General features: G+C 41.8%; 2 protein-coding genes across 2 annotated transcripts in view; both read right to left on the reverse strand.

The window, feature by feature from the left end:
- ptprn2 (protein tyrosine phosphatase receptor type N2) overlaps positions 1-20,614 on the reverse strand; it is a gene marked incomplete at its 3' end in the record, with an annotated part of 208,250 nt that extends 187,636 nt beyond the window's left edge. The window contains exon 1 of the mRNA XM_079489306.1: positions 20,394-20,614. Within this exon, the coding sequence (XP_079345432.1) occupies positions 20,394-20,481 (88 nt within the window). The 5' untranslated portion in view covers positions 20,482-20,614. The remainder of the gene's footprint in view (positions 1-20,393) is intronic.
- Positions 20,615-22,348: 1,734 nt separating this feature from the next.
- ncapg2 (non-SMC condensin II complex, subunit G2) overlaps positions 22,349-22,754 on the reverse strand; it is a 37,232-nt gene continuing 36,826 nt past the window's right edge. Inside the window, exon 27 of the mRNA XM_079490250.1 lies at positions 22,349-22,476. Within this exon, the coding sequence (XP_079346376.1) occupies positions 22,413-22,476 (64 nt within the window). The 3' untranslated portion in view covers positions 22,349-22,412. The remainder of the gene's footprint in view (positions 22,477-22,754) is intronic.

Below are 22,754 nucleotides of genomic sequence, written 5' to 3' on the forward strand. Positions count from 1 at the left end.
GTGTAAACACACGGAGAGATGACACACACACGCGCGATAGAGTTTTGATATGGAATGAACATAATATAATAATTAGGCATGCATCGCTTTGCCTAAAACACTGGAGCTGGAGCACCCCCCCCCCCCCCCCCCCCCCAGGCATTTTAATCAAAACAGATTTCTGTTAATAGGCCTAATAAATATGCTGTGTCAGTTTGCTCATGCGTGTGGAGAGGGAAAGTAAAAGCCGCTTTTCTGCGTGAAAATGCGCGTGCACGTGCATTTTGAGCTAACGCCCACTGCTAATTTACAAGCTAAAGAATGCTGCGCGAATCGACACGTTTTGAGCTTGTAGATCTGCTACATTTTAATTTAGTAATAGTTTTGGACAGGTTTCCACCTGACAATATATAAATATACACATACAGCATAACTAGAAAATCATGAAACAATACACCAAGGCCTGGGCCGTGGCTCAGCGGTCCAGGCACCTTGGCTGGTAATCCAGTCTGGCAGTGTGCCGCGGGTTCGACTCCCGATCCCGACGGCCTTCACTGCATGTCTTCCCCCCATCTCTCTCCCCATTTCCTGTCCCACCATAAAATATATAAAATTAAAAAAAAAAATACACCAATACTGTCAAAATAATCCCTGCCAATTTTCCAGGTTTTCATAAGCAGCCAGTGAGCCACCTACTGTATAGACCAGCCTACTGTATGTGACATTGCTTTTTCATTATGCTACACAAAGGAATTTTCTGAATGAAGCTGTTCAACAACAACTCCCCGCAAGGCCACCACAGCGAAGGCCTTGCGGGGGCTGTGACAATGCGACACTGTGACAATTTTCACATTACACACAAGCGCCCCTGAGCTCTGTGACAGCGGCAGCCACGACATAATCATCACAACGAAGGCCGCAGACAATGGGTCACGAATCCAACATTTATTTTGTTTTGCTTCAGAATGCCAGTGTGTAACCATCCAAATGACACCTTTTTACCGCAATTCAGCATAATGGCTCTTTAATGACGACGAGAGTGAGGGGGGTGGGGAGGAGGGGCTGGGGGTTATATGCCTTGACAAATCTGTAAGGCCACTCGGTTCTCAGAATATGTCCAGAGCGTCCATGAGTCAAATAAAGTTTGTCATCCCTCCAACAAAAGCATTTTATTATCATTATGCCACAGCAGGCCGAATTTCTCCTGAATTTCCTGCAATGTTGCAAATTGCTTGTTTTCTATGAGTAACTTTTTTTGTAATGTGGATTCTGAAATGAGACATTGATTTCTTATAATAATATGTATGTTCACTACTATGTATGTCTTTAATAATGAGACACGGCTGTACAGTCCCTTTTAATTGAACAAAAAATTCTATAGCTATGTCATTTCCGTTGCTTGCCAATTTTGACACTGACAAAGGTCTGCGCGCCGAAACGCGTTTGTCTGTCTGGTATGACTGCTGCTGCGGAGCACTTTGATCATTAAACAAAGACTCTTACTCGACTGGATGTGCGGATTTTATTCATTTTCAAATTGCTTGGACTCAGGCTGTGCGGACTGTTACACTGTGTATGTTTTACAAACTTCATGAAGTTAAAACAGTAAAAACATATAGTAAACACAGCTCAGCTCATATGGAGCAGTCCCTGGGCACTACTGTATGCACTTCTTTGCGGGATGTGCATTCTTTTCTCGCCTTTTTCTGCAATTACTGTCAGTCCATTCAACTTTACCACCTCATCACTTCCCTGCTTAATTCATTGGCTTCTCTGGGAGGCCTTGTCAGCTCTCAATATTAATTACGGCTTTCCATTTAATGAAGCATCCACCCAAGCATGGTTAGTCAGTGTATCTGTCTGTCTGTCTGTCTGTCTGTCTGTGTGTGTGTGTGTGTGTACTGTGTGTGTATACATGTCATGCACACGTGCGTGTGTGATAGGCAGGGTATGGGATTGATAACGCCACGTCCCTTCTCTCCGACGACACCCAGAGATGATTAAAATGGGGCCTTTTAATTAAAATGCAATCACAGTGGATGTTGTTGATTACCACAGGACCAAAAAAAGATGCTGGACCCTGTCGGGGATGAGGACACAGGCTGGTGAGGAGAAGGGGAGGGGGGACAGTGGTGTCCACGCCGGTATCTTAATGAAGGCCTCTGACAATGGCGAGCCACAATGGCGAGCCACAATGTCTCGTGTTAACAATGTTGCTTTCAACAATGTAACATTAATTGCGAATCGCTGCCCTCCACACTCTCTACTATCTAGCATTAGGGTCTTACAATCTACAGTTGCTGAGCTGTCCCGCCGCAGTGCATCTACGTATAGATGGTGATGCGCTACGGCTACATAATACAAAAATCACACCCGTGTGAACTGAGTGGTGTAAGGTCTTATATAGACTGATCAGCTGTGGTCTGACGTAATGTCTGACGTAATGAAATCACACCCGTGTGAACTGGGTGACCATAGCAACCATGCTCATTTTTTGGTACGAACAGACAGACAGACAAACTAACAAAGCCAGTTGTAGGAGTGGTTTACACCACTCAAAAAGAAATATAGGTAATGGTACACTTACGTTCTGTGGCAAGCAATGAGTTGTATTACTTTTGTTTTAATTTTAGGCGGCGCGCTTTCAAAAGTTGAAAGCACCTTTTTTTTTTTTTTAACTACTAACAACTGATTTAGAAGGGGTTTGTAGAATCAGCCTCAGATCTTAATGGGTCAATAAGTAAGCTCCTGATGGTGCAAGCCAGCAGCCATGCCTGACGGGAGAGACGTCACCGGCAGAGAGGAGAAACACAGACAGCTGCCTGACAAAAGAAAATATCGATACATTTATATCATGAGATAACATGCAGTTGCTCAATCTTCATTAAGTTCACACCTACGTTAACTTTCACCAGGGGCGCCAGCGCCGCTGACTATTTGGTTGCCCCAAGCATGATATGTTTGTGCTGCCCCCCCCCCTAATGGGTTTGATAACTTTGATTTGTCCTAATATTGATGCTAAATAACACTTAAACTCACTGCTAGACCAGGCAGGGAAGTGGGGCTGCTTCAGTGTAATAATAATAATAATACAGTAATAATAAATATCTGCAAAGTTATTAGTTTTCAAATCATTCTAGTCGAGTAAATGTATAATATTTGCATCTACTGTAATATGTAGTGGAGTAGAAGTATAAAGTATTGAGAATTGTAAATACTCAAAATTGTACTTAATTTGAGTACATGTACTTTGTTACTTTCCACCACTGGAAGGTCACTGGTGTGAATATGGTCACATCAAGGCCTGTAATTGACTCAGTGTTCAGAACCCAAGATGCACACTGAGTTTCATTCACACCAGACTTGTTGGTTCCTACATTCTTTCTTCTACGGTTAGGTCGGTCATTCACATACAAAAAACATTTTTATAAAAGGTTTCAAGTACAGTAGTTGTAACACTGTACTGAGGGCATATGGTGGCACATCACAGCAATGTAACACTTGATGGCCCAATCCATCCTGATGAAGATTAGCTCTGAGATCAGGGCCGTGGTCGTTGGTCGTATTATTTCCTGATGAAAAACCCTCAGTCATTTTTATGAAATAGCTCTTCTGTTCCTTAAAGGAGATGTCCTATCTTTAGTTCCCAAACTCCTTATCCTGTTCTCTCCCTCAGCACTTTCCCTTATCTCACCCATGGGGATAGACGTCACACAGCCTTAACCCATTTTGGGCGGGAACCCCTTTTGGTGTTAGCATTATGTTATGCTTTAGCTATTGAAAAATAGCAGATCTACAAGCTCATAGCGCGCCACCGAGTGGCGCGCTACGAGCTTGTAGGTCTGCTATTTTTTGAAAAATCGAAGAACCACTGACATAGAAACATAGCTTTTTCAGAAAACTGTCAGGATGTAGAAGACATTTTTTAGAATCTGATCTCAGGTCACACAGCCTTAAAATCCCAGCCTTGCTGTGTGGCTGAAGGTGAATGTAGTATAAGTATAGTACAAAATGCAGACAAGCGCGTGTGAGTCCTTGCCTTTACAGTACGTGCCCTTGCTGCCTACGGGGCAGTTATACAGTCATAATGAGGCAGGCAGGGGGCATTCTGGGAAATTGAATTTCTCTGCAGAGCAGCTGTGGCAAGGAAGTGGCCTCGGAGCACCGGAGAGGTCTTCTTGGCCACTTTTATTCACAGTAACAAAGTTTAATTTGATTCAGATTCAGGTCCCATTCTGCATACTAACGACTCATGCTGAAAAGGAGCAGGTCTACACAATATATGTATCAGCCTTAATGATCCCAAATATATTTTTATGATGATTGCGAACGCAGTGAGCATTTACTATGAGACCCAGCAGATCATGTCTGTGTGTGTCACGCTGTAAAACCACCCGCCCACCACCAGAGGGCGCAGCTGTATCACACACGTGCGCGCGCGCGTGTGCGTACACGCACGCACGCACACACACACACACACACACACACACACACACACACACACACACACACACACACACACACACACACACACACACACACACACACACACGATGTGATATGAGTTTCCACATCCATCAGCCTTCTGAATCCTCCTTGTATCGCTGTGCGTGAATTAGGTCAAAGTATATTTTTTAAATAAAAGGGGTTTTGTGAAAATGATGTGAATTGCACGATTACCACCACAACCAGCATCCTGTTTGTTCATACATTTTTGGAAAAAAATTACCCTCCTACAGTCATTTGTCATAGTTGAAGTAAACTAAATTATCACAGCTAAATGTACAATGGGTTATCCTCTGTTGACCCCTTGAATCCCAACGATGCTGTGCTGTACTCTGCTCTGCAATTAGCTTCCTATTGACAGCCTAGTGAGATTGAATCATGGTGATTGACATGGCAACAGGGCTAAACAAGTGAACCAATAGTGTGCTTTGTTTGCTGTTGTCATTCTTTTCACAAATCTGGTATAGTCATGGGCATGTTCGATTCTGCTAACAGCAGACACTGTCAGCAAGCCCCTGTCCTACATGTGTAGTGTTATAAACATAGAAGCAGCACCTGGAAGGGCCAATTCATACTCCTATTTTACCGCTGTTACGGCGCTGTAGTGCCGAAATGATTTCGGCTCGTCAGAAGTTTTCAGTAGCACCGAAGAGCCGACGGTACCCGCTCGATCGTCGATCGTCGATCGTCGATCGTCTTCCGGCAGAGTGTCAGGTTAGAATCTAAAATGTTAAACTGAGAGCGGACAAGGAGGATGCTGGGGGTCTGGCAGCGAAGACGAGCCACTCGTCCGCCTGTGTGCAGTTCAGGACATATTTCATTCAGTCTCTGGGGCCCAGCACCATATATTTTATTATCATTATATTGGCTTCTACCAAGGACACTCGACTCCAATCATTTTCACACACTCGTGCAGTGCTGTACGCACACACCCACGTGCCTGGCAGGCACGTGCACACATAGACATCAAAGGGGGCTTGAGCCCCTGACCGTCTGTAAAAAATACCCTGCCATCTCCAATAATGAAGCATTTACTTTGGTGAAAGAAATGCATATACCTGTATATGCATTGTGTATATAGTATATAGTATTCCTTTTTCCCCCAAACTCTCGTGAACTTGAACGCAGCATTTTGCGTTGAAAGAATGTATCCTCTGTGTAGAAATCCATGTCGTACGCAGCAAGTGCCTGGTGCCTGTACTATTAGAGAAGAAAGTCCTTTTAGAAACAGCGCACTGGGTGACACACACTGTCTATACAGCGTAAGAGGTGTTGTGAAGAGAACACACAGGGCTGGAAGAGCGGGTACAAATGGAAGGACCACCCGCTGAAAGCCTACATAAATGACTCATGGCTTTAAAGCACTCCACTGATGAAAATAAACATGGCACCCAGGATCTCTTATAGCTCCAAAATCGTTGACCTCAAGCATTATAGCCTACTTCATGTTTGTAGGCCGTTCCGACGATTATCATCACAACACTAAAAAATTCACAGATGTCCAACCTTGAATGATTAAGGCTCACAGTTCTCAAGGCCGTGCTGGCCACGACTAATGATTAATACAAGCTGACCACATCCTTGGCCCTAAATTCATAGAGAAACCTTGCCATCTAGCCGGGGAGGATAACATTCTGAACACTCACTTTATTTCACCCGCCATAAGCATAACACTAATGTTAAAGGGGAATTTCTTCCTAACCCTTTTTTTTTACAAAAGTGGATAATATGTATATTGACCCAATTTCTTTTTATAAAAAAATTAATAAAGGCGCTGGTCCTATAAGAAAAGCGTAGGAGGGGTCTAACGTCAGCACACGTAGACCAGGAATAGTGCAGCAACAACACTGCATGGACTAACCTGTCACATCATCTAGAACGGATGTAAACTAAAAACTAAAACCAATTGCGCGATTGAATAGGAGTTCTAGCATTTGACCCACATGGACGGTAAATCCGCTAATTCGTTATGGAACGCTGGGCATGTTTTTCTTTCTTTTTCAATGACGAATGGATACGTGTCTTCATATACGGTAAGAAAACAGCTCGTGCGAAACTCCCCTTTAATGTCTTCTTTTTTGTAATACACATGTTGTATTACAGGGTATGTAGGGATTGACAAAACAGGCATCACTCATCAATCTACATTTCCTCTCACTGATAAAAAAAAAGGTAATGTAATGCATTGGATGAGCTACTCAAACAATGTCAAGGACCCTCAAATTGATGAAGAGGGTCTAGTGACCGGACGCTTGCGAAATATACAGAAAAAGATTTCACAGATTTGAGTGTGCGGGGCCTCCCTTTATTTTTCCATGAATAGCCAACTATACGTTGGATATAATGGATAAAATAATAAAATAATTGTGACGCTATATTAACTACTTTTGCTGGGGACCACCAAGGATCAATTAAGGACTCATCAAATTGATGAAAACTAAAAAGATCTCCATGAATTCAAGGCTTTATGGGGTGTGTAATTAATAGTCATGTTTTGGGTGAACTACTCCTTTAAGTAGTAAAATACCTTCTACAATTTTAACATTTGACACAATACTTTACAGACAATGATTGTCATTTTTCCACTAGGTTTCCAGATATGTTGGTCCCATAATTCTTAGGGATGGACGGGGAGGTCCTTCTCAGTCACTCGTCTGCACTCAAGGGGCCAGCCTGGACAACGTCCATGAATTAAAGATGCCACCATCAGTGCAGCAACAAAAGGACTCAGAAATAGGGAGGGATGCTTGACCTTTTCCCCCTGACCCACACTGAATGATTGAAGACATTTGATTTGGTTCTTCTAAACATTGAGGTGCAATTGGGTGTTCTATCTGGGAAAGCATCTGTGTCATTTTAGATTTTAGCTATATAGCAGTGTTTCTCAAAGAATGCCGTGCTGTAAGCTTGTACATCTGCTATTTTTTTTACACACACACACACACACACACACACACACACACACACACACACACACACACACACACACACACACACACACACACACACACACACACACACACACACACACACACACACACACACACACACACACACACACACACACACACACACACAGTGTTTGAAACATTTTGAATAATTTTGACTTTAACACAAATGTTCTCTTCTGGAAATTTTCAATATCATTTTTGGGGTCCTACTGATTTAGAACTGAGGTAGTCTTGTGTATTAAGCATACTGTACATATTTTCTTATTTTCTATATATACACATTTAAAAAGAAATCACACCCATGTGAAGTGAGGGGCGCTCTTATCATCTTACATCAATTACAACATAATGTTTGTTTAAGCAACGGGTGCTAATGTTAATTTGTTTTAGTCCTCAATAACAATAACGATGTAAAACTAACCTTGTACCTCTCCCTGAATAAAGAAATATATATATTTTTTAAAAAAGCATCGATGAAAGACAAACATTAAAGCTGTACATATAGGAAATATAGAAAAAATAAAACATTTACCTTTACCAGCTATTCAAAATAAGCAATAATGTCCACAAAAAGTAGTAAAAATTAAAGCCATGTGAAATATTTGTCCAAAATAGTTTCTAAATATATAATTTATTGGCACGTAACGGGAATATGCTAAATGTGTCTTTCACATATTCACGTCAATGCATGGAATACTTTGAACTAAACCCACATCTTAACCAATCAAGCCCGATTTATACTTAATTAGGATGGTGGTAGGATGGTGTCGCATGGCAAAAATATCCATCTACAAGCACGCAGAGTGTCACATCATGTTGGGAGTCTGTATATCTGTTATTTTCTTGAAACCTTTGATAATTTAAAAAATAATCCTCTTTCTTAAATTTGGTAGCCCAGGTTCAAAGTGGTTTAAAAATGGCATTACATTTTCACGGTTTAACTAGAAACTGAATGCATACTAGTAAATGTTAACTCTAACTGCTAACCGAGATCGCCTTTTCACAACTTTTTTAATATCAATTGGTTCACAACTATGTCCTGTACACGCTCATAACACTCCGGTTCCGGTGCAGTGGGAAAAAAAACGGAAGTGGAAATTCCGCTGGCTTATGTTGTATGGCGACGCGGTTTTTAGAATCGTAATATCTCGGATTCTTCTTTTTGGGTCAAAACAAGCTTGATTTGCGGCTCATTTCTCTAAACGATCTGGTCCTAGCTTACAAAAAGTATGTTTTGGGTGGATTAAATGACAATCGCGGGACATGTTACATAGCACATTTTTACTTCTTGACTCGTAGTTTCCGGCCAAATCGGCTTTCAATCTAAGAGTCTCGCCCATAGGACATGGATGGCACTCTGAGACACCACTAGATGGGGCTGTTGGCAGCCAATGAGATAAGACCTGATAGTTTCACACCAGCTGCAGCAGTTGCGTCACTGTACCTAAACTATGCTGCGACCTCTTCTATGCTGGTTGGATCTTAGTCGAAACATCAAGGTCGATACAATATTGAAAACAGATTCTAAACGGTTTACCTTTGCCAATTGTGCCATTCCTCCTTCACCCTATCTCCCACTGACTGTCACATAGTTTCCTTGTCGCATTTGAGGAAGCACTAGAGAGCTAATGAATAACTGGAGCGGACATAATACTTCATCTAATCAGGGGCTGGAATTATGGAGATGAAAATTCTCTGCGCAGGGTTTTTGCAGTGTTCCGAATCACCATTAGTGTGCCACTGTCCTCATTATAAACGCTGGCTTTGTTACGCAGGGGTGACCTTTAGACTGACCTCCCTATTAACACAATGGAATTTACACCTATAAGAAGACAGTCTCCCACAAGTGTGAGAGGGAGCAGGACTGACTCCCATTTTAACACCTGAACAGGTTTTTCACTCTGTGCTACTGTCACCATCTGTGTATGTAGTACAAACGATGATTGTTTATTATAAGCTACAGTGTGTGCATTATGTGCTGAGAGAGCTAACACGTTATCACAATGAAACCATCCGATTAGAAATTCATTTGTTTAGAAAAAGGAATAACGTTTTGTTCATATTGCACAGGCCCTAGAGCAGACGCACGGGTTGAGGAGATGGATCCCTTCGGCACGCTCCGTGCAACACATTTACGAATCCCCTTCGTCTCGATGACATTTGTCTAGGGGCGCAGGCGGGCGATGCCCAGACGCTTTGCTCTCCCCCGTCTCAATAGCACACTCAAAGCCAGTGTTGCCATGTCTGCTTATAATAAGCACTGTTTTTCTGTGTAGTTGTTTGTAAATATTGTTAGTTGCGGTTTCTTGGGCTTGTGTAGTTGCTGTAGTTGTTGATGGGATTGCTTCCAACTTTTTTACCAGCTGCTGTGTAAGCACAGCTGGTCTATTTTATCTCGCCTTGGCTGTGGCTCAGGAGGTAGAGCAGGTTGTCCAATGACCTGTGGGTTGGCGGTTTGAATCCTGGCTCCTCCTGTCTACATGTCGAAGTGTCCTTGAGCAAGACACTGAACCCTACATTGCCTCCAGTGGTTGCCACCATTGGTGTGTGAATGTGGGAAGTGAGGGGGCTGGCGTTGACTGTTCGCCGCTTCACCTCCCAATGTATGAATGGACCATTGTAAAGTGCTTTGAGTAGGCACGTAGTGCATATAAAAGCGCTATAAAAATGCAATCCAATATACTTTCTGTAGTAGCAAGTATGTTTCTCATTGGCTGCCGTACCGACGACATATGGTCCTGATTGGCTGCCTCGTCTCTAGGCAGCCAGACACTTTTTGCCTCTAGCCGACATCGCAGCCATGGGACAGCAAGCAACAACATAGTCTGAACGGCATGAATAGTCAAACGACACTAGTTTCTTAATAAAGTCAAAGACAGCGAGCGCTGAGGGTGATACGAACGGGTAACGAGGCGGCCAACGGGTCCATTATTTTACGTCACCTTGCGCTAATGAAACACCAAGGGATTAGAATGTCAACATGATTCTACTACAAGATGTAAACTAACCCAGGGGAAGTAATGCGAAGCAGACGTGTGTGTGTGTGTGTGTGTGTGTGGCACGCATGCATGTGGAAATTAAACGACTGCCATGTGGACAAATGGACATTAACCAGTTACCACGCATCACCTTTATTTCTCAACCTGCACAAATGCGTGTTGTTCGTCTATTACATACATGGCGGACCACCACCACACAGATATAAAAGCAGCTGGTAATAATATGACTATGTCATCATTTCTTGTTTTTTTATATTAGTTGATTCTCAACCATTTTAATGTCAAAGAACGCCCAAATTAACTGCCAGAGTTTCTATATAGCCAATTGCAGCCATTGCCAGAGGGAAGCTTTACTAATCTTTCAAGACGCACAGAATGAGTCTCTGAGTCTACTTTCAATGGGGAAACAAAGTGTGTCACCGCGATGTTCCGTTCTTTAGTTATTGACAGTTGAATATAGCAATGTTCAAATAGCCGATGCATATACTGTAGGTTTAAAATGTGACCCAGTGGTTTGTTTTGGACTTCTTTTCAAAGACCTGGTTGCTTGTTGTCCTAGCAGAATCCGGCAACAGCGCTCAACGCCAACACACTCTCTCCGAGCATCTGTTGAGCTGCAAAGCTACAGTACACTGCACTACGTCTGTTGTCATGCACCAGCCACGATGGCACCACCCCAAGAAGACCAGTGGTGTAAAGTAACTAAGTACATTTACTAAGTACTGCACATAAGTACATTAGAGGTATTTTTACTATACTGGAGTATTTCGCAAATAGCACTGGGTGAATCATCCTTATTGTTGTGGCTGATAATAATTCCCAATGAATTACTCATGCCGGCAGGCTAAGCCTGGGAGCTAAAAACAAACTGTAATGACGCGCCACAAACAATGATAAAATGATTCATGTACAAAGAGCTCATAAGTTTAAAATGTTTATATAGTTCAGTGCACCAAATATTACAATACAATTTCCAATAATAAATACGTATGCAATAAATATGTGCAAAGAATACAAATTTAAACAGTGAGCAAACAAAACGTGTATGAACCAAACTATCAAATAAAGTGCGAATGCGGTCAACAAAATGTATCGCTCCCAGCTCACCCTGCCTCCAAGTCCAAGCTTCCTTAAGGCTCATACATAGTCTGGATTTTCGGTGGTGGGGTGACCACCGAACTACAACATGACGTCACGAGCCGCGGTGAAGAGCAAACCACCGCCACCGCTCCAGCTCTTCTCTCTGTTTTTACTCACCACCGCTCAACGTTATTTCAGCTCCGGTGGTGAGCTGACCACCGAAAATCCAGACTATGAATACGCCTTTAGAGTGAGCTGGTAGATAACTGTATTTGTCACCTATCTGGTGGCCACCCACAGAGACGCTCCCACCAATAGTGAAGCGCCAATGCGGTGCCCACACCCATCACCAACCAAGTGCATCATACAGGCTAACAGTACATTTTGGCTCCTACACTTATTTTACTATGCAGCAGTGAGGCCAGGCCTCATTTGCAGACACATGCGCATAATAAATGGTTATGGCCCATTAAAAATGAAATTAAAAATATATACAGTAATCTTTGCCATTTCGTGGAGGGCACATTACATACATGTAGGCATAAACAGACAAGCTATACCTCAGTGTTTTGTTATCGTGAAAATGCTGCTGTTTCAGCAGTTCTGAGTTATTGTTTTTCATGAAATTGGGCAATAATGGTATAGGGCTGTGAGGATCCCTCAGGAACTGAAGCTCACTCTCATTACCTTTAGATGAAAAGAATTGTTATGATGCTCAATTTATTTTTCAGCCTTTTCTTGGCCACATCACAGAAATTGCATTTCCATACATGCCAATGGAGTCTGACTGGTTGCGCGACTACAGCATTGACAAACAACCCCTTCAGCCAATCAGCGTAACCAAAAAAACTGACGTCATTTCCAACGATTGTTTTAGTTGGTTTTCAGACTGGGTATGGTCGTTTTATGAGTTTACAGAAATACTTTGTGGGGTGATAAAATGCATTACTTAGGCATACAGTGTTCCTGTCAAATACAGCCATTTGTTGTCACTACGGCACTGATTGAAACAGGAAATTATTAACAATGATGGATTATTTTATGTTAATTAAACCCAGAGTTTCAGTTTCCTTTCTTTATATAAAAGAAATGCCTCAAACTGCATGGGTTCAGTAAACTCAAACCACTTAAATCCTACATACTCTGTTGACCGGGGTCTCCTAGGAGTCAGCCTGTGCTTGGCCCCCTCCATTGCGATGCGCTGTGAGCTTGTTATTTTCGCCAAATGTACTTCGAACGACATGCCCAGAACAACAGGGATGCTAGGGGTTCATGTGGTTAATAACCTCGCTCCCAGGACAGACCACATTGACATAACCAGTCCCCAAAGGATTAATGGAGGGTGTCCTAGCAACAGAAAACATGCACACTGGATGACATATAGCATAATAAACAAAGGGCCGGGAACACGACCGTCGGCAGGTTGTTGTTTAGCCTCCACTAGTCGACCCCGCTATACAATCCACCTTAAGAGTTGGATATCCATCACATTTCAATCCACTCAGATGATTTATAAGCACTATATTATATTTGATATCTCAGTCCTCAGTCCCGGGTTTCTATGGGGGTGACAGATGCCAGTGGCAAATGGATAGAGCTCAGCAGCCTATGAATCAAATCCAGCCTGTCTGGGCGTATTAGGAGATATGGGGGGCTGATAGCCCTGGCGCAATGAAGAGACTGCATGGGCCTGAAGGAGAACATCTGTGTCTACATGCTGTAAGAGATAAGCACCCCTCGTCAAGTACGTATCTCCATTCACTTGGGGACGAGGCTAATTAATTATCCGGCACAATGTGCTTTTATGGCAACTGGAAGAGAAATGCAGTCGCACTTTTCATTTTTAGCTCGAATGCATTCTCCGTCATTCAGGTGAGCTGAGATGGAAAGCTTTGAAGTCTATGACACACTCATGCACGCGCGCGCACACTCTTAGGTACAGCGATCAAACGGAATCAATATTCTGTGATCTCAAGCTATGAAGATTCTCCATTTCATGCTCAGCCTCTCTTTGTGAAACCTTATTTTTAGTCTCTCAACCCGCCCACCCCCCCCAACCCACCCTTGTTTTCTCCTCCTCAGAATCCCGGCAAGATATTGAATGTTTTGTTAGAGAGCTATGGGGCCAGAGATACTCTAAGCTTGGAGTACAGACTGTTGATTCTCTTAGCATTGACTAAGGCACAGTACATCTAGATTTAGGGGATGAGAATTACATGGACTGTCTGGGATGTGCAATATAATAGGGGACCTGCGATGCACTGGCTGAGAGATTGCCAATCGAATCAGTCTGATTGCATAACAAAAAATGTTATGCAATAGATAATCATTCCATTTGGGCTGTGGGGGGTGAATCATGATACATATTCTATTTTTTTGTTCATATTAATAGACCAATCTCTACGTCAAATCATGCACAAAAATAAATAGTCGACTAATGGAGGTCAGGCCTAGCTGTAACAGAGATGATCATGTTGTTGTGTATGTTTCATCTTACAGTATGTGCTTTAAAGCTGTGATACTGTGCTGTACCACAAATTGCATCTCTTGAAGACATTTTCTTATAGCATGGCTTTGAGAAATGCATTATGCACCAGTGTCCCCATCTTTAAACCAATCAGTAACTGGTGTAAGGCTGAGCATGGATCATATTGAAAAATACCATTCTTTTATTTCACTGCAGATCTATGTATATTACATTTAAAATCATATTGAATTCTTTCAATGGACAAAAATCCTGGCTCCAGCACTGAATCGCTAGTTATTAACCAGGCTACTGAATCGCTGCCATGTTCTGGCGATTCAGTTCTGGTGACTGCCTACGGCGGTGTCGGTCTCGATTGAAAATCTGATCGCAGCAGCCGATTGGCCCTCCGCCCCGTCACTCGACAGCATCAAACAAACATGGCTGCCCCCACTGCGGTAACTCGCAACCGTATCAATCTGGCTATATTAAATCGCCCTATGATAAATAGTTTCTTTAAAAAAAGTTGGGAAGTTGGGAACTTGTGTATGCGCTATTTTCAAAGCAGTTTCACACATTTGGAAACTAGTGAAATGGGACTCAAAAATGAGTTACTTTTACTTTCAGTACTTAAGTACCAGACTTTTACTAAAGTAAAAAAATCACAATCATCACATTCCGGCCAATCACAATTGGCGTCCTCACTTTTCCGTCTTCACTATTCTGTCCTCACTTTTTATCCTCAATACGTACATTGCTCAGCCAATCAAATCATCAATATGGGGTGCTCAGCCAATCAAATCATTGCTATGGGGTACAAAAATGTGAGTAGTTCTTCCACAACGGCTGATTGACGAGGCACAGGCGGAGGGTGCTAAACCATGAATACAAGGCCAGAGTTTGATGACGTCTATGGAAATCCCCAACATTGGTGCAAATTAACACTTTTTCTGCCTGCTATAGCTGGTAGCATAAGCACAGGCCAGGCATATAGGCTCCCATTGTCACAAGCCTCCGTTTCATTTCCGGGTTAGCAGAGAGGAGGAGGGTTGTGAGGAGTGATCATTAGCATTAGCGCACACTGTTTACCTCTCATCAGAAACGGTTACATGTCCGGAGCAATGCTAAAAGGTAAATTGACCGTCGCAGCTTTCATATATGGAGTATACGGGGGGGTCCGAATATGTTCGTAGATGACACAAAAAATAATGAATGATGCCCAAATATGGACATATGTGGTGGACACTTTTGTCAAAATTCTATTTTTGCCAGGGACATACAATATTACCTAGCCCTAAGTGAATATTACAAATGGACTATTACAGGTCTAGAACTCTGAGTTACAGACTCAAGATGTATGGGGTCCTTGAAAATAAAACATTTGAGAACCACTGTATTGGTGGACTCCTGATGTGCCATAGTGTCGTAGTAAATCAGTGTCATACATATTCTGAAGAAAATCTGGACACCGACATTCAGTAATGTGAGTGGCTAATCGATGGAAATATTCATATTGATGATCTCTGGCCACTCGAGACCTCGAGAGGTTTTACACATTATGTGGTTACAAACGTATTACACTCAACAGCGTACAGTGCCAAGACCCGTGCGTCATACGCCGATGTGGTAATCGGCTGGACAGAGGATATGCGCGAGTCCACACATTATTGACTCTGCCTTTAACAGTAGACAGCTCCACAACAAATTCCACAAACCCTGAACGCCAAGATGAGATAGAATATTCACACGTATTTACATTCTATTCTATCACTACAATATTCGTTACCTTGAAGACAGCTCCACAAATTCATTTTTCCAAGTATTTTATTTACCTCCAAAAGATTGACAGAGCACAAGCCAACGGCATATAAAAAAATCACACCCGTGTGAACTGAGTGGTGTAAGGTCTTATATAGACTGATCAACTGTGGTCTGACATAATGTCTGACGTAATGAAATCACACCCGTGTGAACTGGGTGACCATAGCAACCATGCTCATTTTTTGGTACGAACAGACAGACAGACAGACAGACACGTAAACTAACAAAGCCAGTCGTAGGAGTGGTTTACACCACTCAATAAGACTGGCCATTGTGGCCAAAAGCAACATTCCAAAAATAGGAATCTTAACATTACACTTAAAGAAATAACAAATCAGGAACTCACGGGCTGCCCCGTGACAGTTTTCAAAGAAATTGCAGTTTTAAGGCCAATACCTTTTTGAGAGCATAACAGTGTGCAGACTCTATAATAATCAGCCACCAGCTGATGACCACAGCAGATAAGCTTCAATTCAATCTATTGACATAATATGTTGAATAGATTGAATTGAAGCATCTGGTATTTGTATAAAAAGTAAAATAATGCCTCTAGGGGAAATTCCATGATTGAACGTTTCGTCAATAGTGGTGTCATAGATAGTATCACATTGTGCAGCTCTGCACAAACAAGTGTTTTATATACAGGGTGACTGAGGTGACCACCGGATATGGTTTACCATACAGCTCCCTGATTAATTAAAGTGCGTGCTTTTGATGGCATTTTTGTAGCCTGCTAAGCATGCATAAAGTGAGTGGCAAATCGAGTGGCAAAGTGAGTGGCAAAGTGAGCGTAATGTCGTTTAATGCAGTCAGATATAGGACTGTTCTGTTTGGATGTATGGGCTGTCAAGGCCAGAAAGTAGTTTGGATGTATGGGCTGTCAAGGCCAGAAAGTAGTTTGGATGTATGGGCTGTCAAGGCCAGAAAGTAGTTTTTTGCCACTCAGTAGACGTTCTTGCATAACTTCCGGGTATGACGAATGGTGATGTCATGTGCATAACCTCTATAGCAGGTATTGGTGGATTTACACTAGTATGAGGGTAGCAACTCACAGGTGGATTGCAAATAATTGCAACTTCAGGACATACATACAGTAATAACAGTATACAACCGCTCCATAACCAAAAAGGCAATTTAGGTTTACAATGACCTGAACAATGTGTTTGTCTACTGGTTGCCAAAGCCATGCATGGTGAATACTATAGTGGTAATCCAAAACACTTCATGACTTTTACATTTTGTTGTTATTATTTCATGTCTATGTCTATGAATTGATTGCATAGGGCCTAAATGGAAACAAGACCGCAATGACTTTTTTTTTGTGCCACCCCTTTTGAACTGATGACTGTACTCTGATGCTGTTTTTACATTTATGTTCAATAAACTATTCAATCAATCAATCAAAGACTGGAGGAAGGTGATCACATACAGTACATGCATGCGTTCTGTATTCTGTGTGATCTACTGTAAATCTCCCCTCTGAGGCAAACCAGCCAAAACTGATTACAATTATTATCACATATCCCTCATGCGGTCAGATTAGTTCCTTGATATTTTGCTGTGACTAGCTGTATTTGAGCTGGTGCAAACCACTCCAACAACTGGCTTTGTACCCGTGTACACGTGTTCGTACCAACAAAACGAGCATGGTTGCTATGGTTAGTATGTGACGTCACTATAACAATAAATGTGTAGTTGCACCACTCAGTTCACACGGGTGTGATTTTTTTTTTTTTTTAAGAGCATCCCGTTTGAGTCTGTGGGCCCTGTCCTTACCAAAGGCTCCCTATATCTGGATTGTTATGGCTTCTCATACATGGATAAACAACATTCCCACCCCTAGATCACAACACAACAGCCTTCCACGAACAAGATTTCCATTTGGCATTCCATAATGCACAACGGGACTCATTAAAAACAATCTGTCTACCTCCCAGCCACACACTGACAATGTACACAGAGAAAAGAAAACTGAGAATGCAATGGGAGCAATTCACACAGGGAATAAGCAGTGACTCATTCACAAGTATCTTCTGCATAAATTAGCTACTTTGCAGACACGGAAATGGCTCAATACTGCACTCCATAACCTTATTCCATGCATGGACAAGCTTGTACGTGGCTTGTCCATGCATGGCTTGTACAAGAAAACCAACTACTGTACATGGAAATTGATCACTTCACATTGTGGGGACAGACTTTGCAGAAAATAGCAGATTGTGAGCTTGTTGAGCAGCTATTTTCATTCATGGCATCATGTAGCGTGTATACAGCTTGCAGCCTGTTAAAAAGGGTGATCTTCAGATAGTGTGACAATGACATACGGTAACTAATGGCTCCGAGATTGGTGGGGTTTGGGGCCTATACTAGTGTAGTGTATGTGTCTTTGCAAGAATAGGCCTGTGAATCTAAGACAATTTGAGTATAATATGTATGAAGTGAGGGGCGCTCTTATCACCACACCTCATCACATTCCGGCCAATCACAATTGGTGTCCTCACCTTTTGAGGGGCGCTAGCCCCTCAAAAAGCGCCCCTCAAAAAGCTATATGCAATGCTTCTCTTCTAATAGGTGGCAAAATACTACTTGATACAATGATAACTACAATGATACAATGATAACTACAATGACTAATGTTATATAGAGAGGAGTGATGTCATACTCTTCCAAATTAAGAATTATTGGGTATGGAGATGACGTCACTTCTTGTGTACACTTTTTACAAGACAAAAGTGTGTAAACATAAACATTGAGGACACAAGTGAGGACGCAAATTGTGATTGGCCAGAATGAGATGATGTATGGTGATAAGAGCGCCCCTCACTTCACACGGGTGTGATTTGTTTGTTACGCTGACTGGCTGAAGGGGTTGTCTGTCAACGCCCACAACCAACCATGCATTAACAGGGTCCAGACTCCACACAAATGAATGGAAATGCGATTACAAGGGGGAGTGGTTAACCAGGCTACGAAATGTCTTGACGTCGCTTTTTTAACGTAGTCAAGAGTGGATCGAGCTAATACAATTGACTCATTGGGAGATCTAAAAGGTCAGAGGTCCTTTGATGAATGACTGTGAGCTTCAGTTCGTGAGCAATTCCCACATCCCTCTAGCCTCTACCCATATTGCCGACACAGAACTGGCAAAACTGCGAACAATGTCGTACGACCCGTACGAAAACAATAATATTATAAGATCAATTAATAACTAGAAATGCACTCTGTCGAGCAGCCAACTTGCGCTTTGCGCACAAGTTGGTTGTGCGTGAGCAGAGAGCGCAACTTATGCGCAGTGCTTGACCGTTGTGTTTGCGCCCCGACTCTCCATCGTCAACTACTGCACTATAAGCAGACCCCAATCAAGTTATTTAAACATCTGACACATATTTATATACTATACATTATTATTATTTTGTATTGTTCATACCAGCAGCAGTTGGACACAAAATACAGTATATAGCCAGAATATATCGGTATCGGTTGGTATCGTAAATTAGGAGTTGGACAATATCGGAATATTGTTGGAAAAAAAAGGGTCATACCTAATTCTAATGTAATCTGACCATTGATCTTGGATCGATTTGGACTATAGCTGTCTGACTGAGTATGACAGATGCTTTCTCCCCGTCATATTGATTGATTGATTACTTTACTAGTCAGAAATGTACACAGCTAGCATGAGGTGCAGTCAGACATTTAGGCTAACATAAAGATAATTCTGAAACCCTTTCCCTCCTCTTTCCACTATTCTCAATAGCGTGCATGCATCTAAGTCTATGCAGCACCATCACAGAGGCCTCAACTTAAACCGACAAAGATGATTTCATCAGTTCTGACATTTCAGAATCGATCAAACAATCTCATCTCTGGCAGCCTGTTAAGGCTAGCCATCACTATAGTGTTGAAGACAGGGTAAGTAGTTGAACAAAACCGATAATGCTGGACACTCAAGCCAAGTCTGAAAACGAAATAAGTCCATACAGTATGTTATACAGTATATGCACCCCCCCAATCAATGAATCAATAAATCAAAACAGAAATCGAAATTATGTCAATCTGAATAAGTCACACTTTGATTCCTGGAAAAAAAATACTTTAGGAGGGGTAATTTACAAACAGGAGCGACCTGTATTGTTTTATGTAATAAGGCTATAGGCCTAAGAAAATGAATAAACGGACCAGGATAGTGAAAAGCTAATTCAACGCATTTTCCTAATGTCTTGTGCCTTTTGTGTGTAACGTCATAAAAACTCCTGAACCTGCGAACCATATACCATTATGTAAAGTAAACAGCATCAAACTTATGTAAACTGCAGCCTATGGATGACGCCACTTGTTTCAGCAAACGACGACATCAAAACTCACCAGTAAACATTTAAAACTTTGGTAAACAGAACATGTTTCAATGACAACATCATTGCCTATAGTTAGTATAACCTGTCGCCGATTAAAATGGCTTTAGCACCACGGACAGCGACAGTTATAATTTTAAACAGACGCATAGAAAATAGCCAGGTACATTTTTTTTACGCCAACAAAAAAACAAAAACTAAAGCAATGCAAAGCAACACACATTGATTATTAAATGCTTACCAAATTTTCGGTCAGCGAGGGCAGATGAATAACAGAGGCTCAGAGCCAATGCAGCGAACAGGATGCTGGGACGATGCTGTGAATCCATGTCGCTCAACGTTTACTGTAAGACTAATCCATCGCATTACTATTGCTACACCTGCAACATGTCCAATATTAACTCTCTTGCTGGACACTGGTCGGAAAACCCGACTCTACCGAAAGAAAAACATGGTGGTGGTAGCCTAAACGGCTGGATAATAACGCAGAGCAATTTCGCCGTGTCCCTCTCAGCACTGAGACGGTCCTTCAGCACCACAAACGGCAGGCAGGCGCCCCTCCTAAGTTTCTGACGTCAAGCACACATGGCGAAGAGCCCGATTGAGGTCTCCGGGCGTGCCGTTTGTTGCATGTGCTTCACAACGAATGACTGCAGTGCATACGATGTAGGCTACATGGGTTCATGAATCATGTGTAGCTTTCTGTGACAATTAGCTGACTGGCTGGTGTTTTAGACTTTAGAATTTCTTTTTGCAACATTTCCCTGTTGGAATTTAAAGTTTAAAACAAAGTAGAATTGCAAATAATGATATGCAGCAGCAGTGTTACGTAACATAACATATTAGACGAATCCACAGATCATGCATGCGTGTGCCCTGTTGGCCAGGTGTAGCTAATCAGTGCCGATTACACCTGTGGCTGAGGACACCCCCTCCCTTATATAACTATGGCCCCTCCGTTAAAAGAGTGTGAAAATCTTTGAATATTTTCCCTTGGAACAAAAACTTTTCAGATGGAGCTCCTAACCAAATAAAAAATAATCGACATGAATGGTTTGAGAACGGAACATGGTTCTAAAAGTGTGTGTGTGTGTGTGTGTGTGTTGGGGGGGGGGGGGGGGGGGGGCGGGGCTTATCCATTTATGCATTGGCTATTCAAAAATAGTAGACCTGCTCACAGTGCGTTATGAAGCTTGTACATCTGCTATTTTTTTAATTATTTGAAAAATTTAAAAACAACAAATCTTCTCTTCAGGGTGTCCCTAGCACAAAACATTTTCACATTGGGTCCACTCCGCAGCCAAATACAATCAAGTGGTGTAATTATTACACTTCGTTGCTCTTATCTCCATATATTTGTGTTTTCGTAAATGAACGCCCTACTAGATTATACTACACAAGAGGATAAAAGGTTCAAAAGCTCCAGGTTAGCTGCAGAGTACACTGGGTGGTCCTGCTAGTGGTCCCTTGATGTCACCTTTACAAATCGTCTGTCAGGTGGAAACCTCATACGTGCAAAACTGTTAACCTTTCAGGATTCAAATTCAAAAATAGCAAAAGTAGCAGATCCACAAGCTGGAAACGCATCACATCTTGTAAAGGTGTAACATTTTACAGCAAAGTGTTAATAATGACAACAAATGACCAATACTCGGTAATCTGGGTGCTCTCTTAGCCACAATTCACTCTAAATGGAGTACTGCAATGTTGACAGAGTAGGAGATGGGAAAACCATTCTTTCGTTTCTGCCAGCAAGCAACCAACAACAGTACATTTCCATTAACACATTAAAATGATTATCGAAAAGGTATATAACTTTGTCATAGTGAAATGTAATTTAATTGTTTCCACAATGACCGTGACTGACCATAATCAAATTATCTCTAACTGGTATCGCTATTTCTCATGTATGCCAACAGCAAAAGTGCACAACAAATCCAATAACATGTTTTCTGAATGGACCGTTCAATATAATCCTGTTTTACAGTATTCAAGCAACAATAAAGGAAAGGCAAGAGGAATGCTCTCACAATAAAAAAACAGAAGGGTCCACCGGAGGTTTTGAGGATGCACAAAATATGTTTTTAATATAGTGTACAAATACATAGTACAAAAACAACAAAGGACAATGCGTATATTATTATGTTCAATTAAAAGGACAATTCATGTGAAGGTGAACCTGAGAGTGTGTCTAAAAGAGGCTACAACAGCTCTCACCTTCTTGAGAAAATGTGGGATTAAGCAAAATAGGCTCAACATTTTAGAGGGATGAAGGTATATCCAGAATGTCATTCAACTTCTTTACTGCAGAAGCATAAATGGCCCTGTAGGGATAAAATATGTAAGAATGAATTACAATCCATGCAGACAAATATTTACTATTTTTCCTCCTTGGTAAAGAAAATAGAAATATACTGTACATTATTCTCAAATTGGGGTTCAGGGGTCCTTGAGGGGGTTCCAGGGGGTTCCCAGCGAAATGTGTTACCCATTTTGACCTGAGGTTTCTAAAAATGTCTTCTACATCCTGACAGTTTTCTGAAAAAGCTATGTTTCTATGTCAGTCGTTCTTCAATTTTTCAAAAATAGCAGACCTACAAGC

This window comes from Electrona antarctica, assembly GCF_951216825.1.
Source record: "Electrona antarctica genome assembly, chromosome: 20".
Classification (NCBI taxonomy): Eukaryota; Metazoa; Chordata; class Actinopteri; order Myctophiformes; family Myctophidae; genus Electrona; species Electrona antarctica.